This window comes from Cygnus atratus, chromosome 5, assembly GCF_013377495.2.
Source record: "Cygnus atratus isolate AKBS03 ecotype Queensland, Australia chromosome 5, CAtr_DNAZoo_HiC_assembly, whole genome shotgun sequence".
In the NCBI taxonomy this organism is placed as follows: domain Eukaryota; kingdom Metazoa; phylum Chordata; class Aves; order Anseriformes; family Anatidae; genus Cygnus; species Cygnus atratus.
Window position 1 is genome coordinate 36,923,749 of NC_066366.1, and position 25,566 is coordinate 36,949,314.

General features: G+C 38.1%; 1 protein-coding gene across 1 annotated transcript in view; it reads right to left on the reverse strand.

Moving 5' to 3' along the window:
• KCNQ1 (potassium voltage-gated channel subfamily Q member 1) overlaps window positions 1-25,566 on the reverse strand; it is a 343,495-nt gene that overhangs the window by 105,053 nt on the left and 212,876 nt on the right. Inside the window, 2 exon segments of the mRNA XM_035539221.2 lie at window positions 457-551; window positions 8,467-8,542. Coding sequence (XP_035395114.2) covers window positions 457-551; window positions 8,467-8,542 — 171 coding nt within the window.

A 25,566-nucleotide genomic window follows, 5' to 3' on the forward strand; every position in this document is an offset into this window, starting at 1 on the left:
GAAATTAAAAAACGACAACAAAAAATAATTAAACTTAGATTGGCATTCAGCTTCTTTAACCACTGTAAAGTTTTATAGCGTTCACTGTTTTTTCCACATCAACTGCATTGTTGTTTCCTCTTTTCTTTGGTCTACTGCAGCATACTTACAGCATCCATCTGTTGTCTCTTTGTTTACTCTCAAGTGCAATTCTATGAGAGCAGGTGATGGTATTTCACTCTCTACATACACAGCCCATAACATTAAGGGATTATGGCCTAAAGTCAGAGCAAGCTGGGACTGAGGCAATACATGCAAGTATAATGCAAATAGTAAGTCACAGACATCAGATTTGTAAGGCAATCTGCCTTTTCCTTCATCTGTAAAAACAAAATTTTACTTGAATGCCATTTTTGTATTCTGCAAACTTGCACAGTCATACCAATACAGCACTTATAACCCTGTCAGTTGTCATACCTCCTCTGTAACTCCTTGATTCGCACCATCAGGTTTAGATGACCCTGGGAATACTGCTCAATAACATCTCGGACATCATAGGGCTTTCTAGCTTGCTGTAAAATAAAAATCAGAAATATGCCAGTAAGCCACAAGGATATACAAATGATCTCTGTTAGTGTACATTTTTTCAAAAGCAAACAGAAAATTCTTTAAAACCCATTTAATACTGTTTAAAATTTTGAGATAGTTTGATTGTTGCCATGATCATATATTTATCATGGAATAATTATGACAGTTCCAATTTCATCTGCATTATTGTTACTGCAGATCTACATGCCTTTAAAGAGACCATCTACTGAACTTGAGACCAAAAAAAGGGTCTCTGGTACTTTGCTCAGAACTTTGTGGTCATCTTAGTGTTTTCTAGAAATAAGTTTCATACTCTTCAACCACTGGCCTGTAAAGTGCTTTTTTTTCAAGAGCAAGACCTTATTTTCAGCCTAAGCTCTCAGTTCAGCTCATACCATGGGAACTTTAAACCAGACTCCTGGATGAAGGTGAAATGCCGATTTCCTTTTACGGAAAGCCTGGCTCAGCTTTCAAGTCCACTGGGAAAATATTGGTGCAAGAAATGACCAGGGAGAAAGCCCAGCGTCTGAAATTTGTGTTCCATACATGGGAAAATCATAATCTGACCTATTAGCAATAAAAACACTTTTGTATAGTATTAGAAACAAAGACCATAATTTTTACCAAGAAATACTGAGACTAACTGGAAAGCTACTGAATGAAACTGTCAAAATGTGGTAACAAATTACAAATGTCTTAATCCTACATCTAGAAACTGGAATCCAATCTGTACCAGAACTACATGTGAGAAGAACCAATGATGCTCTAAATCAACAGAGAAGAGAGAGAAGGGAAGAGAAGAGTGTAAACTTCACAGGTTAGACTGAATGGAAACACCTGAAATTACAGAATTACAGAATTTCAGGTTTTCAGATGGAAGGGACCTATACCATGTCCAACTGCCTGACCATTCAGTGCTAACCAAAAGTTAAAGCATTTTATTGAGGGTGTTGTCCAAATGCCTCTTGAACACTGACAGGCATAGGGCACCAACCATCTCTGCAGGAAGCCTACTCCAGTGTTTGACCACCCTCACAGTAAAGAATAATATTCAGTCCAAACCTCCCCTGGCGCAGCTTTGTGCCATTTCCATGCATTCTGTCAGTGGTGACCAGGGAGAAGATACCAGCACCTCCCTCTCCACTTCCCCTCCTCAGGAAGTTGTAGAGAGGGCCCTGAAATCAGACAGACCTCAGCCTTCTGGTTGTGACATTGTTGGCACCCACATGAAAGATCAGGAGTGGGTAATAATCTGAAGGCTGTGGGTAATAATCCGAAGGCTGCGCTAAGCTCCTAAATTTACTGGTGACATCTCTGATCCTAGCACCAGGGAGGCAGCAAACTCCTTTGTAAAGAGAGTCTGGTCTGCAGGTGGGAGCCTCTGTTTCCTTCAGGAGGGAGTCACCTACAGCTACAACTGCTGTTTCTTCACAGTGCTGGTCTTAATGCTGCACTTGCTATGAGGATCTAGTTGATCTGACGTTGGTAGAGAACTTGTTCTGTTACCTATTCCACCATCTTTCCACATCCCTCATCTACCTTACCTAGAGCCACATACCTATTCTGCGGTGGAAGCTGAGAGGGCAGACAGGGGCTCCTCTCACAGCTCTGTGCAGCAACACGGTTCCACAGCTTGCTGTCTCTCAATTTGCTGCCTTCATCCTGATGCAGATCAGAAACCAGACCTGCCTCAGTAGTGGCCATGCTAGGTTGGCATGTGCATACCAGAGGGGGCAGAGCACAGCTCTGTTGATCTATCACCTTCTCAGACGCTTCTCAGTCTCCTCACCTTGTCCTGAAGCTTGGCCACCAGGCAGAGCAGCTCATTTACTGTGGCATAACTCCCACAGGTGTGCTTGCTCTTGCCCTCCACCTCAGAGACTAGCCCTAGGCCCACCCCACAGCCTCAAGACCTCTCAAGGCTGCCGGAGGAACAGAAGCAGAGGCCATGACTTTCTGGCTGGCGGCCGCCATGTCTGCACCTCCTCACCACCACACACCTGACAGAAAATTGTTCAACATGCTGCTGTTGGTTGAGGAGGCCATGAGCAGAGCAGGCTGCAAGCATGCAGGGCACACAGCCTGAGGGTGTTGGGGTGCAGAAGCCCCTCAGGCACCGCCAGGACCCCTAGGCCTCGCACTCCCCTCAGCCATGCCACTGCCGCGCCTCCTGAGGGTTTCCCGCCTTTCCAACTGCCGCACTCAGCCGGCACCTCACAGCTCCCTTCCCACCCTCCTGTGGAAGGAAACTTCCTCCTAAAGATCCTATTCAAAGCTGTCACACGGCACAACAAAGTAACAATAACTTATACTTCTGACTCATTCACTATGCTATCCATAGATGCTGTGTAGAAAGTTTTCAAGGTTTGGTAAAAACTGATGAATTAACCACCTTCAACATTATCTCGATCAGCTGAAGAAGTCATCCAAAAACATGACTGAAAACACCACTGCAGTCTTCAGTTAAATGCAGGAAAAATTCCTATAATATAAATGCATTACAGTACACTCCCACCTCTTAAAGAAAAAGTTGGTGGTTTTTCTTCTCCCTTTCTTTCTTTTTTTTTTTTTGAGGGAATGATTTCCAATTTATCAGGTAATTTAATATCTCTGCTCTATCATACTCTCTTGCTGTTCAGTAAATGAAATATTGGATAAGGATTAGATAGACTGGAAGTGGCAGCTAAGCTATCTTACAATTAAATTACGTTGACATCTGTTATCTCCTAATATTGCCTTAAGCTGCTTCAAAATCTGTGGATCTTCTGAAAATCAGTGTTCTGCATCAAAATAATAGTTTTTGTTAGTCTCCTGTCACTTTTTGCTCTTATTCCACCTGCTATTACAAAACTAGAGTTCAACACTTCATCTTTAAAACTCTCTCTCAATATATTTACTTTTCCAGTAAAATATCACTTCATTAAGCAAATTACATTTCAGTCTTCCAGATTCCCAGAAGCCTACTGCAAACCTTGGGTGCCTGTGAGATACTCTGTGATGGCAGGCTAGCCAGGAATGAGAATTGCTTCCATTTCACCACAGAGCACACAGAGGAACTCCCAGGAAACCCAAGTGCTTACACACACTTCAGTCATAGCTGACACCCCCAGAGAAAGAAGCCTGACCCAACGATGGCATAAGCTGTAAGTCTTGTCCATGAACTAGTACTGTAAATATGGTGGTATTTAAAATAATAATAATAAAAAAAATGTCTTGGATTATTTTTGTGCAATAAATCACCACAAGGCTAGTCTGTAGGATCAGCTTGAAAAACTGCAGGTTCAGAAAAGCAGTTTAGTAGAAAAGAAGCATGCACACCTCATCCTGCCTTCCCCGCACTCTGCAGCAGGAGTCTGATAGTAAAATACTAAGTAGGTTACTGTCTGTTTTCCATTTACCAGGCTGCTTCTTTCTCTTTAAAACAAAAACTGAAAACCTGGAGTAAACAGAATTTATGAATGAAGTTGAATTTTCTAGTCCAATAGGGTATTTAATAGTCAGTACTGATTATTCTGTAATTATGTGGTAGTGAAAGCTTATCTTTCAAGAGAAAATGCTGCTGCTGTTGACAACAGTTTGTTAGTTTTGTAAGTGGAAAACAAAACTGCAGTAGGTAATGGATGAGTGTTGAAGAAAACTGTAGAAGCCAGCCCCACAGCTTTTCTTCTCTTCTCCACTTTCTTCCCTCTGCTAATTAACCAATACTCATGGCAAAAATCTTCCCACATGAAACAGACTTTCCCGTCATATATGAAAGTTTGCAAGTCACAAAAGCCAATGCCAAATACGAAATGTGCACAAATACACACTGCTGTTCCCTTGTGGCTGCATTCAGAGAGAACTTTCCCAAGAGGCAGACCAGGGAAAGGGGAATCCCTGCAATGGGAATTACTGGTAAATGTAACCCAGTAACAGTCAAATAAAATGGGTCTGGGATCCTTTGAAGCAAGGACACTTTGAACTACATTGTTTGCTACAGCCCAGTATGGAGATTAGAAAAGATTACACACACAATTCATGATTCATACCATGACAAACGAATTACATAAGGTGATGAATTATAAGAGCATAAATGCAAGATTTTCCAGTGAAATCATAACAAACCAGGCAACAGTTACGCATGTCATCAGTGGAACTCCAAACTGTATTTTTAGTTTATGCTATGTATAGAATGTTTGCCATAGTGAAGAGCACAACACAAATTAAAAACATATTTTAAAAAGGAACTGGAAAGAAAAAAAAAATGTTTAAAGATGACAATGGGAAATCAGATCAAATTCCTGGTCTCTGGGTATACGGTGGACAACACAATTGTATCCATGTGTGTAAGTCATAAAACATTTAGAAGCTTTCCTAATTGGAAGACGAATGTTACTTACCCATGAATTTACCTAATGGAAATAACTAACCATGATGAATTGCTTTTTGAAATTCAGTTATAAGGTTAGACTGTGATGAAGATACCTGATTTATACTTAATATGTGAAATTCACTTTTGTGTATGAAGAGTGAACAAAGCCTAGAAAACCATTAATTTCTAAGTACTCTTTTCCCTATGAACTACACAATCCTTTTTTAACAGTGAGTCATTCACCTTTGCTGACACACAGGACTCATGTTGATTACTAGTAGATCTTTCCAACACAATTTTAACCAGTCCTACAGACCTTGTAAGTGTTATAGCCCCTTTACAAGAGCATAAACACATCCATAAAAAATGTATTAATTGTTTATAATGTTATGCTGGGTTCTTACAAGGACATCATATGGACTGTATTCAGACCTGGTTGTTAAAACACAGTATAAATCCATCCCCTTCTTTTAAAGAGGAAATGATGTACATGTTTGATGCTTCACACAGTATTACTTCTCATGGCCTTTGAAATTTCTTTGTTTAGTTTCAATTTATTTATTTATTTATTTGTGTTTTGTTGTTGTTGTTTTTTTTCGAACGGGAAGTCTCTGTTTTCTAGTTGACATTTGTCCTTGTGGTGCCATCACCACTTGTTATTGATTGAGGTCTTCAAAAAAAAAGTATCTATACAAAATTAGACATACAGGTGTATCCTGCAAACAGCTGGTATAGTTTAAGAACCATGCTAGGTTCATGCTGAGACCTATTTTGCAAAATTTTCCTCTTCCTCCCCTTCTTCCTATGCTTTCCCTGCCAAAAGCTTTGGAGGCATGTCTAAAAATTCTGCTTTTAAGTGCCGACCTTGCAATTACTTCTTCCAGCTTATTTTTAACATGAATAGTCCAATGGACTTCAACTGAAATTATTTGTTCTTTTCAACAGGTAAAGGAAAAATCTGAATTTTCTGTTAGGAAGCTACTTTTCACATAAACACAATGTTTAAAAGGCAAGTATCTATCAGAAAACAGCTGCTATGTAGAAATCTGAAAGATTAAGTTTTTAGAATGCATATTCTTCTTTACCTTAGTTTCAGGTATTGTGTTGGACTGGTTAGTACAAACTATATAGTCATTACTTGGCATGTGTTTAAACATTTTAATTTCTTATGGTTATTTTATGTGCATACAATAGAACAAAGCAGATTTACAACATACATTTGAGGAAAGAATAATGACAGGGGTTATCTCCTAATTACGGGAAAGATTTCCAAAAGCACCTTGTGGCTAGAATTTCAAGGTGACTTTGTGCATTAGGTTACTTAGATGCTTTTGAAAACTGTACTTTCAGTGCTCTCAGAGTTTTTAAACTCGGTCATAACCTTGTATTCAGAAATTATGGAGAAGTATCAGATATCTCCGTACTAGAAGACTCCGCTTCCGACAGAAACAGCAGTGTATCACTTGAATGCAGTAGTGACTTGAGATATTTCACTTTAGCTTAACTTAGATTTTTAGCTCCTTACTAACAGCTCATGTTAATAGCTCAGGAAGCATAAACACTACTAAAGAAGGATAGGAGACAACCCTTGTTAAGGGTTTTTGTAGATGGCCAGGAAGAGGTCTTTTGCAGGTGAGAAAGTGAGAGCGCAACTGAGAAGCCAGCTTAGCAAATGGGACACCGAGTACAAACAAGTTTCAAGCAAGAACTGAATAGTGCCATTCTATTCAGTCAAATGCTTTTTCAGCTTCTATCAAGTCATCTGCCGCAGGGGAGTTTCATTTACTTGCCAGGTGGATAATGTTGCACACAGTGTTCAGGCATTTTCCAGATCTGTTTTTGACAAACACCACTTGGGAGGTAGATCCATGATGTGTAGATTTCTTGTTTGTAAGTAGCTTAGTTAATACTGTGGCAAATATTTTATGTTCTGAATTTATGAAAGCAATGATTCTGTAATTACCACAGACCAAACGATCACAATCAGATTGCGGAATGAGAATAAATTAAAGTTTAATGCGACTGGCCACATTTGGGCTGTTTTTCACTGAATAGCAACAGACACATCACTGGAATGGGCCACATCCCTTTCCAAGTTACAAGTACTGACCATCAGGCGTTAAGAAGCTTCTCAACAAAATGACTACAGAAAGTATTTCCAAGTAGTCTGGACATTGTGGCTTTCTTAACTTCAGTCTAAGAAAAATAACAGGTAAAATTTGCTAGCAGAAACTTTCTGAATGTGCTTTCTCCAAGAAAATCCCTGTCATGGGAGATTTCAGCCTAAATGGTTACAGTATGAATACATTATCCACAACCAAAAGAAATTTGGGAAACAGTAAGGCAACCTTAACTATAATTTGGCTAATGATTTTTAGGAAAAATAAAATGATTCAAGGAAGAAAATTACTGAAGATTTCAGACAGTGGTTCTAAATTTCAGCGATGAAGTCAGAATCCAGGCTTTAAGTAGCAGCAAGTTTTGCTTTACAGAAACAACGCTTTCTTGGATCATTAATTACCATCATCTTTTTCCTCCTAAACTTTGTGCCCTTCAAATATTGGAAAGAAAAAGGATCATCCACCACCCCATCACAGCCTTTTTTTGGTGTAGATTAAAGGTGAGAAAGCTTTTTAGTCTCTTATATACAATAGTGCCAAGGTTATACCTGAAAATGGATGTGGGAGGTTAAGCTCCCCCTTTTCTTTGCATTTTCAGCTGTGAAGCCTGTTCTCCAGGGATTATCCCCTATTAATTCATTTTAAGTCAAGTAATATATCTCTTATATATATAGATATATTCACATGGTTTAAATCAAGGTGAAGGCTATTGACATGTGTGTTTTTGCTGGATTAGTTAAATTGATTTAAAAACCATGTTCTTAGAAAGTTTGCAGTCACAAATTTTTATTCAGACCAGGCAACCAGGTTAATTAGCTACTGTGAAATGCTTATGGTATTGCAATATCCCAGCAAGTGATGCACTGGAAATGTTTGTTGGTGAGGGTGACAGGAGTAGAGAGAACTGACTGTCTCACAAACTGTGAAGGAAGTCTCCTACCAATGCAGATGGGACAAGGGAAAAGGAAGCAGAAACCTTCTGATACACTAACAAATTTCCATCCCAGTTTCTTATCAGGACTTCATTGTCATAGAGCAAAGAGACAGAAACAAGGCTGAGGCAGTATTTTAATCTCCAATTCTACTGACTCAGCACGACAGTAACATACGGTTTGGAATTAATGCAGACATATGAGAATGCTTGCACTGCAAGAAAGAGTGATAACAGAGGGTTAGAGGTCAAGTCCATTAGCAGAAAATAACATTTTAATTCAGACCTCGTTTCAGGAGTTTAGCGTATTTCCAGTGTGTCCACAGTTGACTAGCATGCTCCTAAACAACCACCCTATTCAAGGAGGGAGAGAATAGTGGGTGTAGCTCACCATTACTGAAATGAATTGTGTCTGTCTCTTAAAGTTTCTAAAAGAAACAATAAATAGGAGAATAAAAGGGCTTATTTAGAAAAGCAGCTTTCTCTTCACAACTCACCTGGAACTTTTTCTTTGCCACAAAATACTGCATCCTACGAATCACCTTAATCGCAGCACGGTGATGTTCTCGCAGCCTGTGGGGAAAACGAAGCAGGTGAGTGGGGTGAAGGAGCATCTCTTTCCAAACTGTAAAATAGCAGCCTTCAGAAATTGCTTCACCAACGTATGGATGTGTAACATTGGTAGTAGCGATTCGTCCTGTGTGTGCAGCACACTCCTATTTTGACCTTCCCCACCTCCCAAGAATGCTATAAAAATCCAGGATTTTATCTGCTCTATGCTAGGTTTGCACACATGTCACAGCAAAAAGTGGCGTCCACATAACCTCTATGTCAAAGCAAATCTCCACTTGTCTTTCCCAGTTCCCTTTCCACAAAAAAAAAAAAAGAACTGTCAAGTTTCTGCATATTCAGCCATGCAGAGCTTTTACACACACTCTAGAATTACAGCTTTTGTTTCTTTTCACTAAGTCTTGTGCAATATGCCCCTTCACTCAAAGAATTTGGATTTCAAAAACCATTAAAAAATCACTTAGAAGATTTTCAAGTAGACTGCTAAACAATACAAATGATACTGTGGTAGCTGAATGCAACCTCTGCATCGACATGCATCCCCAAACTGAATTGGAAGCGTACATAAAGAAATCCAGAGTGTCTTAAAACAAATATATCTCCATTTTCGTGCACACAAACTAAAAATAGAATTAAAAAAGAAACTCCAAAACCAAGAATTTGCTATTCATATAAATTTTCATAGTATCTGAGAAAATTATTTTTCATAAAGCATATGAAAGAAATCTGTTCATTAACAGCAACAGATATTTGCCATTTTTCATTATTTTTAAAGTTTATAAGAATTACATTTTTTTCTTCTTAACAGTAAAAAAAAAAAAACAAAAACAAACCCACAAATATATAAAAGCTGTGCTGAAGACTTATCCTACTTGCTCACTCTATTACTATTCTCCACACATTTAAATGACAATATTGAAAACGACGTGACAATGTTTTTGTTTTTCAGTGGTGAACTTCTGGCATTTTAAATTTTCTTCCCAAGTAGACTTCCAGTGATGGCTTAGGGGAAGGAGCAGACAAAGCAGAGCTGGCCTTACTTAGATATTCCAGGTGTTCTATCATTATAAATTGTTACTAAAAATGCTGACAGGTAGGCATACGAAGAGGTCCCTATGCAATATTTTCTCCCTGTGTTGAACCTGACTGTGTTCATATTCACTATAGGATGGAAAAATCGTATTTAAGTCCTATACAAGCTTGGGTCTTCAGTATATTACAGCATGCTATTACCCAATCCTCTCTAGTTAATTATAGCCTGGAGCATCAGTGAGTATTCAGGTAGCTCCTCAGGACAAATTTCTCCCAGCAAAGAGAAGTTCTGTGTGTGCCAATGGTGGGTGCCTGTCCTGCGAGCAATACAGCAAGTGGAGCCTTTCTGAAAACTCACTCTTTATGGGAGAATAGCTTTCTCCAACTACAAAAGCCAAGACAAAACAAAACACTCTGATTTTCTACTTGCAGATACTGTCCTATCGGATAGATTTTTTGCTACAGACATTACTTAAATTTAATAATGACAGAAAAAAAGTACTTTCTCCAAATATAACATAAAATAGGATTGCTTTTCAAACTAATAACGTGAAGCTTTTCAACACAGGTCCACCAACCACAATGTGCCTTCATTCGGAGTAACTGTGCCTCAATAACTACGCAGCGTTCCCTGAATCTGTGCTTGAGTTTGTATGGGAGGCCCTTCCCTATTAATACCTTACAGAAGGCTTTCACAGGACTCTGTCCAGGTCCCCTCTCATGCACACTTGACTGCAACATCATGCTCACGTTATAAGAATGGAAATTCACTTCTTCTAACCGGGCCAGCTGCCTTCTTGGATAGACTCCCAGTGAACTGAGTCAGCCCAATCTTAGTTACTGGTGTTGCTATTCCGAGAGCCCCTGCTGCATCACTGCTCGCGACAAGGACAACTTCCACAAAACCAGAAGGAAATAAAGCATTTATCTTTTTAAGTTCTACTTCACAGAGTTAGAGCCAAAAAGATAAATGCTGCTGAATTCGGTGTTAGGTATTAAATGTATGATAGTGTAACTTTCATGCAGATACACACAGCATAATGCACACAACAACATCTTATGACAAATAGAAATACATTTCAATTGGAGTAAAACTGCTTGTAGTATTTTGTTTTATGCCTCATTTCCTCTGGGGTGTTCTTCGCAGTCCATTATTTTTGACTAAAACACTTTTCTTTGGGGCATACGGTCACTAGTAAAGTACACCAAATCCCTCATCTTCTGTCTAGGTGCAGAACCTCATCTGTACGCAAGGCAGTAGGACAATAAAAATGAGATTCACCATTCAGTGAAATAACAATACTACACCACCAAAATGATTTTCCAATGCAGTAATTTTAAATCAATCATTTTTCAGTGCTAACATGAACTTCGATGCCAGGAATGGAAGTTAATATTCTCATTTTGTTCCTTTACATTTCCAACTGCAATAGGAAACCTTGCAGTAAGCTTGTTTCTGCTTATGCTGTAAAATCTAATTCTGCCCAACAGGCTGTCCTGCTTCCCTGAGATTAAATGCTTCTGCAATGAGAGAAGGGAATAAAGGATTTAATTAGTAGCCAAGGTTATGATTCACAGTTGTTTGATCTCTTTTGCAAACTGGTAACAAATGCTTTAGTAAATTGAGAGCTTAAACATTAACTGGAGATATTTGTTTGTTCAGCCACTCGTGACATCTCTCAATTCTAGTTACAGAATGACTGTCTGCAATGTGGGGGGACATACAGTGTTGTTATACGCCAAACAGCCACACAATGCATTGTTATCCTCTGAATGAGATTTTCATGAAGACTTTTTATTTTATTTTAAAGGAGTGTGGCAGGAAATTACGTCATCTGAGAGTGCTTCTGGATACAGAAGCAACATACCTTTATGGTGCATGATCATCAAAGAAAGCAGGAGACACCCTTTGGAAAATTATGTCTGTGCAGACCATGTCTCTGATGGCAGTGCCATCACCTCCTTGTCCATGCTAGAGCTGGGTCATCATGAATCAGAGGATCATCATGAATCAGAGAACTTTCCTTTTCAGACAGGGACTACTGGGATACTCGCAAAAACTTGCCTGTTTCAATTTAGCTGTGGGAGCTAAGCTCTCCTGCAAATGAAATCCCTACTTCTTGCAAGTTTGGTTTTGCCTAACTTTGGTAGAAAGCATGTTTGGTAAGTGCATTAGTAACAGGGGCAGCAGGAAAGGCTTTCACCTTTTGCTTAATGAAGCTGTTTTCCTGTCGGGAGCATTTATCAGGCTTAGACTCTCACCATGCCCATTAACCTCACAATAACCAACATCTGAAGTGACTTGCCAATCACCACTTGAGCGATTCCAACAACCCCAGTGTATTACCTTCAAAAATAAGCTTAAGTAGCTTTTCATGCCTGTAAAATCAACCTAAAGATTACAGCTTCCAATGCTAGACAACCTCTCAGCATGAGCTTTTCCAAAGAAAAATCAGATTAAAAAAAGACTTTATTTTTTCAAGTAATACTTTGTAGTTTTGTTTCCATGAATTTCATGTTGGTGAAAGTCAGCCCAAACAGCTGAAATATCCTTTCCACTTCATGGATGCAACCTAGAAAGGCAATGGGAGCACCACACGTTGCACTGTCCCCTGTGCCAGTGTTGGGATCAGTTACAGGAGGGGCAGGAAGAACATTACAGTTCAAACGTTCATTTGGGCTTCAGCCATATGACCGGAAATATCTGCTGTCCTGTCTCGGACCAAGACCAACAGCTCCTCATACAGAACGTACTGCACAGCCACTAACTGCCAGGAGCTTTCACTGGCTACCGATACACTTCTGTCTCAATATAAATAGGACATCAAGATGATCTTGAACACAGCACATACTACACAACATTTCCAGTGGACTTAAAATCAGACAATTAAGGTCTGAAGCTGCCCATGAATCAGTAAAATTGTCAGAACCTGTAGGGATTATCTAGAATGATTAAGGAGAATATAACATCAAATCAATAACAGAAAACCATCCTGGTAGGAGTAGGGTCAATAGCTTCATGCAAGCTTAAATTATTCCTATTCTGACACTTAGAAATGAGGTTTTCTTTATTTGTGCACTGGAAAAGTAACCTGTTGTTGATGCAGGCACTCCTTGAAGCAAAAGGAATGAGGACAAAGAAAATGACCCCGCAGCAAAATGGAATGGGTTGAGCACCCACACTACAAAAGGAAGCCTGACAGAATAATATGACTAGAAATCATTAGTTTTTCTGCCTTCTTTTGTTGTTAGGTTACTTAACCTACCACAAGCCATTTGGAGGAAACCCGATCTCTTCATTAGTCCATCAGAAATCTGGACTGGAATTTCACATAATTTGGAAAACAAGCATACTGAAGAACTTAAGGTACTTTTACAGACATTCACATTTGGTTGGAAAGTTATATATTTATAAATGCCCCAAACTTCTATTGTAATAGAGCCATTAGTATTGCAATATTATTTATTTTTTACAACACAGCCAAAACCTCAGTACCCTCCCAAAGGTATGACTCATTCCACGGTCCTGCATTCACAGACAGCCACAGCGAAGGTCCCAGGCTTTGGCCAGCAACTGTCTGCAGTGCAGGTACGTTGCTGTCTCATTCCTGCTAAGGGACCAGCAGGGCTTCCCCAGAAGAATGCTTTTGGGACCAAGGCTAAGATTCTAAGAATGGATTTTTTTATTTTTTCCTGCAAACATCAGGAAGTAAACAGTTGCGTGGTTTGGTTGTTTCACATTTTAAGAAAAATAAAAGCTTTTTGTTTGTTTGTTTTAATGAAGTTTTGTAAGATTCATCCCTGTTCTAAAATACACAAGTCTTTCAGTAAAGAACTAGATAGAAAAAAGAAATCTGCTAATCAGAAATATTTACTGTCCTTAAAATGCTGCTGAATTTGACATCAAAACCTTAGTAATCCCATTATAAGTGTGTCCCCCTTCTCATCTTAGAAAGGTATTCCATATATTGGTGTAGTGTTAACAGAAATATTAAAGCAACAAGACAGAGGAAAGGTGGTGCTAATTTCCTATTTGTAACACTTGTATTTTGTTCATTTGTAGAACATATTATTTTCAGGCCCATAATGTCTGGCACAGACATCCCCACGTACAAGGACACTGATATTATTGGAGTGAAAAGGTCAACAACGCTCTTCAGAATGAGTTTAACCAGAAGGAAAACTCAGTAGGAGAAAGTGACTGAATTACAATATCTTTTACAAAATACCCTCTCCTCAGTAAACCTAACACTGATTTGAAGTCAAGCTCAGTTTTCAAACATATTTAAATTCTCTGCAGTCTTCTTAAATTTCGGACTTAAGACAGAGCTAAAGTATTAAGAACGAAGGCTGCAGTTGATTGGCCTGAAGTTTTTGGCACTAATCATTATTTAGACTTGAACTTTAACACATCAGATTTTCATAATATGTTGTGCATGTGAACTATTTTTTCCATTCAGGCACTGAAAATCTGTCCTTGTAACAAAATCTGGTGGAAGAGATTCAGAGTAACTACATTAAGCCATTTCATTAGTGCATTTAAGTCTAATGAAATCTTTCATCGTTAGCCCTCTAGGGGCTTTTGGTATAGAATTTGCTGTGGCTCAAGGTTATTCTTGTCTTTTCACACATTCGGTCATTCCTTACACATTACGCTTGATGGAAGCCTCTGTTATTGGACAACATTTTACATGTGATGAGTTGGGATGGATTAGGTTGCATGGCTGTGTGTCCTGTAATATGAAGTGCTTGCACACTGTACCCAGGAACAAAATCAGAATCACTGCTTCTTTCAAATAATGTGAGCTACCCAACCTCTTGCTTTTGGTGCTAGAGCTTGGCAACTGCTGCTTACTTCTGATGTACTTTTGCAGCCATCATTATGTGTTTACCAGGGGCTCTCAAAAAATACCCTCACCCATAAGCAATTCACAAAAATCACCCTAAGGACAAACTAGTAAAAGCTGCCCCAAAGTGTCAGAAAAGTATGACAAGACTTGACGAGTAAACCAGTTACAAAAGCAAAGTTTTATTAAATGAGCTTCAGCCAAACTTAATGTTGATATAAATGCTCCCAGAAATTTTCAAATGTATGAATGTGTTTATTTTCAATGGACAAACATTTTTTACTAGACTTTGCCCTCTAGTTTTCCCATCTATTTGAGAAAGTAAAATTAGAAATGACTAACAACACAAATGAAATGAATGCAGCTATCCCCCCAGTGCTCACTCTCCAGGGTCTTCACAGGTTTAAATGCAAAAAGGATGCGAAATAATAGATACTATATTCAGGGTAGGAAAAAAAAAAAAAAGAAGGAGAATCACAAATAGCAGGAACAATACATTTTTCAAACTTCTTTGGTCTTACAAGAAAAGGCATTCTAGTAATTACAGGCGAACAAGTTATCTAGTTATGAAAGTTCGATGCCTGCTTAACTCTTACTCATGTTTGCCAGTTGCACCTGAACAGATATGACTTCATCTGCACTGAATATTTCGAAGTCAGCAGCAAACAACTTCTATAAGGATTTTTGCATTAACAATTTATACAGAATAGGCTGTTTGAAGTGGTGAATTTTAAAAATATGAGCTGCTTTGACTTAACTGCGCGTTCCCTAATATAACTGCTGTTTCCTACCTAGGGGAACGTGGAGGCTGACTTTCCATTGGACTCTGAGTGACAATAAAATCATAAATTGCTCTGTAAGAATACTGCGTAAAAGTAATGTCAAATCCACTCTCCTGGTGAACTTTCAAGCAGTAAACATTTTGGTTATTGTTTACTGAATGTGAACATAGCCCCAGGGTAATTAGCTTAAGCTGAATTAACATTACCAAGCTCCTCCTCATACTGTATTCTCCCACTGTATTTGTGGTTGTGTTAGTTTTTTTTTGTTTGTTTGTTTTTTTTAACGTAAGATATGTAGGCGAAAGGCACATATGCTGGCTGTAGCACAGCACTGTGACTTTTCTGCTGCTTTGGGAGACTATGAGTAGTGGTGGCAGCTGACCAGAGGTCTGCAGGGATGGCCTGAGAGATGGTGCTGGGGAAGCAGGAGATGGGGGTTAATATGGAAAGGGGAGAACCAGCTGAAGTGACTTGACTTGTATAAGGCATTAATGGTAATTTGAGACTCAGAGTGTGTCCGGAAAATACAGCTAATCAGTCTGGCCCTTTAAAATATGCTCTTATCAAGGTAATCTAAAATGTATATTGAAATGTAGGCCTGAAAAGGGGAAGAAGCTTTGCTTTTCTGACCCAGAATTAACACAGGTTACCACTGCCATGTGATCAGCAAGAGATGGCACAAAGTACAGATGGCTTTGGATGCTGTTTTTCTGATAGGGACCATGAGTCTCACCAGGTTAGCTACATAACTTATCTGAAGTATAAACTCTCTAATATTTGTATTGCTGCACAAGGACTATATTGCTGTTACTCAAGGTGGAACCATTTCGCAACCAAATTTTCAGGAACAGCTCTCTGCAAAGTGTTTATGTGGTAGTGGAAGACTGGCTACGGAATAAGGAAGATAAGTACATCATTAAATGCAAAGTTTTCTAGCATGCTGACCTCCCAGCTCATCCCCAGCTGTCCCTCTGTTCCTCAGCACATCCTGACAAACAAAACAAAAACTCATTTCTAGCTACAGAAAACGATTATGAGTAGCTAAACAGCATAGGATTTTGGAGTTCCAGACTCTAATTTGTTCAACTTCTCTTGGGTGAAATGGTCAAATACACAGTACTTCTAGAAGTAAGATAAATAGCTGTAGCTACTAGAATAAAGATATCTACATTTTCTGGACTAATGCTATGCTGGGATGAACATATGTAGCATCAGAGAGCTCATTTCTGTTCTGCCAATGATGCTAGCTAAGAACATAACCCTTAGTATAAAGGTTTGTGTTCAAATCAGACAAAAGCATAATATTTCTTGTACATCCTAAACAGTTTTGACTGTATATTTTAGCAATACTGTTTTTACTTATGTCTTTTAACAGGGTATAAAGAGTTGCACAAAGGGCATGGAAAAAACAAAGGAAAACAAAACTATTTTTGAAAGGGAGTGAAATATCCCTGTTCCAAATGAAAGACAAATATAAAAAACAGTCCACTTTTTGTCACAATTGGTTGTTTCCCTAATCTGGTGAATTCCCCATTATCAAATCACAGCGAATCTTCAGTCAGCTCTTCACTCTCTGCATCTTGTTGAGGCAGAACCCAACTATTTTTACATGTTTTCAAAGCCAAACAATTTGAAAGTAACTAGACACAAATGAGATCACAGATAAGAAAATAATAGTATATGGCATTGTCTTCCAGACATTGTCTGACAAGTTAAACTCTTTTTCCAAAGAAGCTGAAGATAGAAGACAATAGAGTTGTAGTTCACTGCACAAGGAAAGACACGAATATTAGTATTTTGCAGCATCTGGTTAAAAGTTTTTGTTGTTGTTTTTGTTTTTGTTTTTCAGAGCTTGTCATGCATGGCTCTGAATTATACAAGGATCCACAGGGCTAAAATCAGCGATACTGGAAAAAAATAACCATATTGCCTATGGTTGCTTGTTTCTCTGTTGTTGGCCTATTAAACTTACAATAACCTTTGGATATTAAACTGGCTTCTGTTACACTACTTCATTATGCTCAACAAGTTGTTAACACTACAAGGTAGCTCTTTGTTGTATTCATCCTAGGGAGCTGCCAGACCACTGCAAACTCAAGTCTGAGACTGGCTTTTCTATTTAGCTTAAATTGCATTGCTCAGAATAAGCACCAGGTACAACCCATATGCAAAAATGTCTAAGGCAGAATACAAGTAGCAAAAAAAATTAAAAGTATGATCAGGACTCATTAAGAAGTCTCGCTTATTGATTTCCACTTTACATAAGACTTGAACTTACTAATTTAATACGTGCTGTATCCCCCATCTTAATTAAGACACATCAGGTAATACTACAACAACATCCTATTTAACCTTTTGTTTTGAGACAAAAGAAACAGGCTTTTATTAGATCAATTACTGATGCAGTTCACTGGCGATCTATAAAAGGTCAAAACAACATTGCATTGCTACTTATTTAACCTCACACTGTGAGTTCAGCCAGAACCTCCTTCACTTTTTTTCCTTATCTCAGTGATAGTACATTCTAAAATAATGGTCAGTAGTGACAAATAAAAGTTTTTCTTCATAAATCATAGGCAAGAAGTTAGATTCAGTTATACACCTTTGCAGCTTCATGCTATTCTACCAAGGCCAAGTAGCTAAACCTAGAGAGCATCTCAGCTGTTCAAAGCAAACGAAAATAATTGCACGGTTCCAACTGACAAAATAAAGCAGCTCTCCTGTTGCAGAGACAGGAATTACAGCAGGAGAAACATCTAAAAGGAAAAGGCCATTGACTTTATTAGTAATATTTACATTACCAAAATTAGTGATAAGACTATTTCAGAAATCCTTAACATTTTCCATGTTGTTTTTTTACCACAGAAGTGATTGGTAAATTCTCCTGCCATTTGATAATGAAAAAGGGAAGATGGATGTCACTGCTGTGAAGCTGTTTGTAAGCATTACATTCTGAACTCACACCACATCACAATTACATGATGAGACAACTCAAAAAAAAAAAAAATATATCTATATATATCTCACTCCCACAAAAATCAACCGAAAAATATATGAGGCCAAATTCTGCACTGATTTACACCATGAGACATCAGAAGTGAATGGGAGCACACGGACTGCTAGGTCATCACAGCTCTTGGCCTGCCATCTCTGTAGGCGCTCTGCATGTAATTTATACAGAACGATACGTGTCTGCCTCCAGCTGCACTTTTTAGTGGGTGTATCATCCAAAAGCAGAGTGAAAGAAGACTATAAACACAAGGGTGTTGCTACAGTCTGTGCAAGCTGCTATGAAAAGCATTGTAAAACCTTGCACGGATAGCATTAGGACAAGGGGACCTCACTTCATGTCAATGCCATCATACTGAAAAAGAAAAAACAAAAAAAAACAGTTACAAATGTAGCTCAAAACTGCAATTTTTGCAGCTAGAAGCATACTCAAAGATTTGTTGTTTTACAATGGTAGAGAAACACATGGGATTTCAACTTGCGGAGAACAGCCTTTTCCTATAAATCACAGGGAGTAATCTGAAACCTAGAAACAGCACAGGGGCTCACATTTATGGATTTAAAACAGATGAAGAGCAAAGCATGCTCTTAACCCTTTCCCCATATTTTCTTTCCAAGCCCAAAATGAATATGCAAGAACTGAACAGAAATTAGCTGGGTAAAAATCATGATTAATAAAACTCTGAGAACACCTAAAACTGCAGCTCTTTGACTGACTTCTCCAAGGATACAAGCAAAGAATTGTCCTAAAGCAAAGCACTGTAAAACAGCGAGAGTGTAATCCACTATTTGGACTGTTCTTTCATCAACTTTTATTTAAGCAGTTTATCTTGTTGAGATTAGGATCTCCCTTACACAGCAAGACCTGGCAAACACAGGCCTCTGGTTTTGAATGTCAGGCTGTATTTCACTGGGAAAGAAGTACCTAGCAGCCTGTCGTCTCACCATAAGGTTATAAACTACTTAATCAAGCAATAGGAGAACTAACACTAACACATTAGCAATAGTTTTTCTTCAGAAATATGTAAGAGCATTAAGATGTCATAAAGAGGGTTTATTTGTTGTCTTTTAATATCCCCAAGCACTTCCCTACCATTTTAGCCTCTCTCATGGCTCACTAGCCCAAAAAAAAAAAAAAAAAAAAAAAAAAAGCATAGCCTGTTCCAACTGGAATCCTAAAATGCAGCCTTTTTTTTTTTTTTTGCCTTTTTTTTCCCCTTTTCTTTTTTTTTCCTTTTGAAAAGAATGGGCTGGAATATCAGCATTGCGAAGAGGCATTAGTCTATACCTTGTCAGGGTCAGAGTTCCCGCCCCTCCAGAAATTCGCTCAAATATACGACACAATGGTATGATTAAATACAGAAACGAGCAAGGGCTGAAATCAAAAATGATGGTACATCATGTTAAATCTCTACACCCATACAATATCTTAGAGGAAACCCTAAACCAACCAACACAGGACGGTTGAAAGGAGAAGGGAAAGGATAATTTTAAGCTTACTGCAGCATCACTCATCTGCATATATAATATTTGCCTGTGATGATCCAACCTCTGTCCCTGTACTGCTGCAGCTCAGTGAAGTTGTCCTTGTGCCCATGTCTCTTGGTGAAAAGCTAGGGTGGCAAGTGTTTCTGTACTGAAGTGGAAAGATCGCAATTCAAAGGAAAAATGTCTCTAAAGTGGCAAACATGGGTATCTAAATAATTTTTTAATGAAGAAGCTACGTAAGCACGTTAGAAAAATGTAGCATGAAAATGAATTCAGTCTTAGCTACCAGGCATGTTGTGGGGGCATTCAAAGAACTCAGCTGTGATTGAAGTTTTGTGCCACAACCATCAGAGAAACAACCTAAAAGAAAATCTGAGTCCTTCTGAAATAGCTTGGTAAAAGTGTTTTATGTAATTGTACTTGCAAAGAAACATTTCTGGGGGGGAAAGAGAGATTAAGAGAGAACCCCTGCTATTAACAAAATTTTCTTATGACCAACATGCTACATCAAAACATGTGGTTGCAAATTTCAATAACCACAGAAGTCACCACAGTTTTTTTTTTCTCCTTCTATTTTCTTTTTAATAATTTCAAACCAAAGACTTATGTTTAGCAAACTCATACTTCGTGAAAAATGTAGGGTTAGATCCTCAACTGCTCACCTTCATCCTATTATCATAACAGCTTTCTAAATCCAAAGTCCAATTTCAAATACAACCTCTTTTGCTCCATTTTAGTCCCGCAGCTGCTCAGATCCAGATCTTGTCATTGTCTCTTGTGAACCCAAGATCATATTTGTATGTAGGCACCTACAGATGTCACCAAAGGGACTTCCAAAGATGTCTATCAGCCCATCTACGTAGGCTGGGACATACAGTTTTGAAAGTCTTATAAGGTACCTAAATAATGGTCACGATAGGGCCTATTCTATGTTTAGCCCAATGTACAAATTGCAGGAGTATGAAGCAGAAGCACTTTGCAGCTTGAAAGTTGCTAAAATAAATAATCACATTTACCAAATTGTGTGCAACATGGCTAGCTACATAACCCTTCTTTAAAAGGCATTCTGTGCAAAAGTTTCTGCCTAAATGTAAAAAGTCACTCTGCAGCCCCTGTCTCACCAAAGCTGGTGGATGACACTATATGCATGACTAGTCTTATTGAAGTCAAAGGGAGAACACGTGCCTAAACTTGCACACTTGCTTTGCATATTGAGGGATCAGTAGAAACCTGAAAAAATCATACATATAAGAAAACTTTTAAGATAGAAAATATAGTTTATATATTATATATTGAGCATAATTCTAGATGTGTACTTATTAACTGGGTTTGTATTTTTTGTGTGGAAAATTTGACCTGAAACACGTGAGTTTTCCTGTTCAACCTAATAGTTACAGAATATGCTGTGTTATTACTATTGCAAAAGACGGGAAATTTTACGAGCTGATATGCTGGAGACAGAAACTGGCTGGGACTAACTACTCTGGTATGTGAGCTCCGTTTCTGTTTGTGGTTCCAAAGCACATGCGCAGCTCAACAACGTATTTTTTGGCCTAGAGAAATTATTCTCTACTAAGTTAGATACAGAAAACAGTATTTCATTTATAACAGTATTTTATTTATTTTCTCTTCTCCAGCTACTATTCCTCCCAACTCCAGATGTTAACAGGTCTGTGTACCTTACAACTTAAGTTCCGCTGCACAGAAAAAATGTTTTGCTTAATATTCCTATCTCCCTGTGCAGATATGTGATGATGTTTACAAAGCAATTTACAGTCAAGTGCTTTATTAAAATTATCAGTCCCCTTCATAGATTCATAACATTTCTGCAAAGCAAAATTTCCTCAATGAGGGCTGAACATCAGCTTAAATATGCTTAATGCAGCCAGTAGGAATTAGGCAGTTTTAGGTGAAAACTAAGCTAGCTACTACAGTCCAGAATAGACAACACCCAAGGGAATATACTAGGAGTGGAATCAAGGGGGGCTCAGCATTGCCACCCTTTGTGTTCTACTTGCCTTGAGAATCAGGTGATTCCCATGTCAAGGTTAATATCATACCACAAAACACATGGCGAATGTTACCTAGGAAAGCAGAGAGAGATCTTGTTTGGCATTAAAATGACTGTGATGATTTACTTTTTTGGGGTGCAAGATAAGGTACATGTACAACTCAGCCCCCAGTGTCTCACCTGCAGGAGAGGCAGGATCAGAAGCAGTCAGCCAAACCCTCAGCTGAGACTTTCAGCCTCTAGCACACTTCTTAGTAATGCTGGATATTTTAAACATAATAAGTAAGTTCCTAAAGATGCAGAGAGACAAACAGCTACAGAACAGTGAGGCAAATCCTACTGATCACCCATATGCCTCAGAGTTGCCTTATACATTTAAAATTCTGGTCTCTAATTCAAACAATCAATTTCACATAATATCAGACCAAACCACAAACAAATAGACTTTTCATATTTAGAAAGGCTTCCTTATCTTTTCTTCATACTATTTCTTCTGTTTGCGAGTCAAGACCTAAATCACCAATGATAAAATGCCACAATAAAGAACATTTTCACAGAAACTCTAGCTTGAATTAGAAGCAGGGGAAAAAAAAAATCAGCACAAACTCTTTTCTCTCACAACACTTTCACAACCCACTTCAAAGACTCATGAGATCTGGAAGAATCTGAGAGACTCTATATGATGCAATCTCTACTCAAATCTCTGAATGTTTATCCACTATTAATTTTATTGCGAAGACTAAGATGATATTGCTTACTAGAATGGACTATCAAAATATACACCAAATAAGTTGTATTTTTTGTCTTGTAACTAGACTGTCCCTGCCTAGAAACTATAGAGTGCTCTTCTCTCTGTTTTCTAGTTTCAATATCGTTCTCTTTGAGCAGTATTTATGTGTGTGCATGCACTATACCGATGAAACAGAGTAACAAATTATTTGTATTTGTATAATTAGGTGACCAAATTGTTGTGTTTTTTTTTTTCAATACAGTTCATTTTTCCTTCTGTGTTATATGATGCCCTGAGATGGTTTATCCTCTACAGCAGGCTGTCCTGATGCCTCTAGCTGCTGCTTCCCAAGAAGCATTACTACAAAGTTATTAGGACAATTATCTAGTTGCAGTCAGACCCAAAATAAAGGCCACAAATACCTAAAGATTTTTCATTTTAGAATATTTTCCTGAATCTGACCAGCAACTGAAGGGTCGTTAAGAATTCTTGCAGCTTAAGGTTCACATTCAGATAAAATTAAAGTGCGAATGGGCTGGAGACTGCCTTCCAGAGTACTAAGAGCTGTCTCAAAGCTTATTTTCATTCCTGTGCTTTAAAGTATTAAAGAAAAGCACTGTAAAAGTTCACCTTCAAATACAATAGTGGGCATTTCTTAAATAACTATAGCTGCAGCACAAATTAAACTGTATCCAAACTGTATTTGGACATTCCCTTAACCTTTCTGACTTACAGAAATAAATATAACTAGTGAGGCTAAAATAAACTGCTTAGTTTTCAAAAGAAATGTTTAGTTCTATTTTGAATTGCATAAATATGAATTTCTAGATAAAAATGGAATCTCATTTCCTTTCATGTTAAAAGGTGCACCACGCAATTGATCATCGGTACCACAATCCTCACAGTTTTAACAGCAAATTAGCTTTATTTTCTTCCCCTATGCAAGTGGGTGTTTGCGTTTGTGTGTGTATATATATATATCTGTGTATGTGTGTATATATATATATATATCTTTGCTTGATTGATTACTGCTGGAGTGCTTCTACTGAGCTACAGGTTTAGTTCACTTTTTTTCAGCTAAGGAGAATAGTAAAGCAGTTGTTTTGAGGGGAAAAAGAAACAGAATACAAAATGGCGGGAAGGCTGTATACTGCATGTAAGGTCAGGCCCTTTCAAGTTAGTTGCTCTTTGCAATGATTTTATATACAGGAGCAACGTATAAACTTCTAAGTGATTTTCCACCTAAAAACAAAGCAGGTAGACATCTAGCTCAAAGGCCCAGAAGACAGAAGTCCATGTGTCCTCTCCAGTCAGCAGAGGGCAGCTGGCTTTTCCAGCTCAGGTAATTCAGAGAATCTAAGTGAGATACCTAAAATTAATGGCATGAACCCACCGGAACAAAAAACCTGCACTCTTATGTGCTGCTCTGTAACTATGACAGCCTTAAATTAAAATGTGGATTATATAATAATATATAGTTATTTGGGTTTTGTAATGTAGCCTCACCTAAGTAGATAATTAGCAATGAGGATTGAACATGAGAACTTTTAACCTGAAAATACTTTTTTTTTTTTTTTTTATCTTTTCTGAATTTAACAAGAACATACACTCTTTTTTCTCATGACTTTATTTACAATGGCAATGATTTCTGTTATTAAAAAAAAATGTTCTTAAAGAAGCTTGAACACTCCTTGGAAGCTCAAGAAAGGTATCCAGCATGGTAGTATCTATATTTACAGAGGAAAAATCACAACACATGCTGGCGATGCCATTACTTCAATCCATATTTGGGAAACATCAAATGAATAAACACCTTTCCATAAAAAAAAAAAAAAAAGACAAGTGTTCAATCATGCATTCACACTAGCTCTTGAAGAGAACATAAAAAGCAGAGGGGCAGTACAAAAGGATATGCTTTTAAATTATTTCTCATCTTTAACCCTTGTAGGAGAGCTGTTCTCTTATAAGGATTAGCACGGATCTGTGACAGGGTAAATCTTGGCCTACTGAAGTCAATAAAAGTTCTGCTATCGATCTCAGTGAGTTGGAATTTCTTCTATTATCTTTAGACACCTGGATGGCTGCCTGAACATCTGCAGAGGCTGCCTCTGAAAAGTCAAAGTGCAATTTCTTAGAGATACTCTGAGACACTGGTGAAGGTAATCTCATCTCATTATGAAACCCTCAAAAATTAGGTATTCATTAGAAGTTCTGCCTGGCTCATTTGATAGATCTTTATTGAAATCTCTCATTTGAGCAAACATAAGAAATCTAATACTTTCTTGTTTCACATAAACATTTTTCCAGACCCCTGTCAAAACGTAGTATATAATGCAGTTTATCTGAGGTTACACAGGAAGCCTGTGGCAAAGCCAAAAGTTGAGTCCCACAAAATTATCTGAACACTTTCCCCCTTTTTTTTTATTTACTTATTTATTTTGAAACATCAGTAAAGAACAAGAGCAGGGAGGAAAAAAAAGGAGAGATGCATACTGGTGAACTAATATTTTTCTAGTCCTATATTTCCTACCAACAAAATATTTTAGTGTTAAGTACAATGAAAACATTGTACACACATACTTGCACAAACATATAACAGGCAATTCCCAGTTTATGATCAGATATATACAATGTTCAGCCATTAAATACCCAGGCATCTCTGCTTATAAAGGCACTTCATGAGCCTTTTATTCGGTGAAGACCAAAAGACTAAGTGGTGGTGTGCAGAGAAGAAAGACCTTACGTATGCTTAGAGCCAAAGTGCACAAGCCAAGCACACCACTGAACCTGCTCTCACAACATGGATTTTCTCATTCTCCAACTCTCCTATTGTTCCTGTACCCATGAATGGCAACACTTGTGTTATCAGTTAAAGTACAGTGACAAAACATGAATGCAAAAACTGTATTAAAGACAGCATAGATTTTTCTACAGCTGCTAATTGTCTCCTATTAACAATTCTATTGCTTGCCCTTTGCATTTAATGTAGTTTTCTTAACTAAGCTTTGCCATTCTCCAGATTTCCCTTTAAATTTGCTGTTTCATGCAAGAAATAAAAGCATTTTCTGAAAATGACTTTGTTTTCATAAAAACAGGGCCATTTGTAGGGACACAGCCTCACTAGGCTC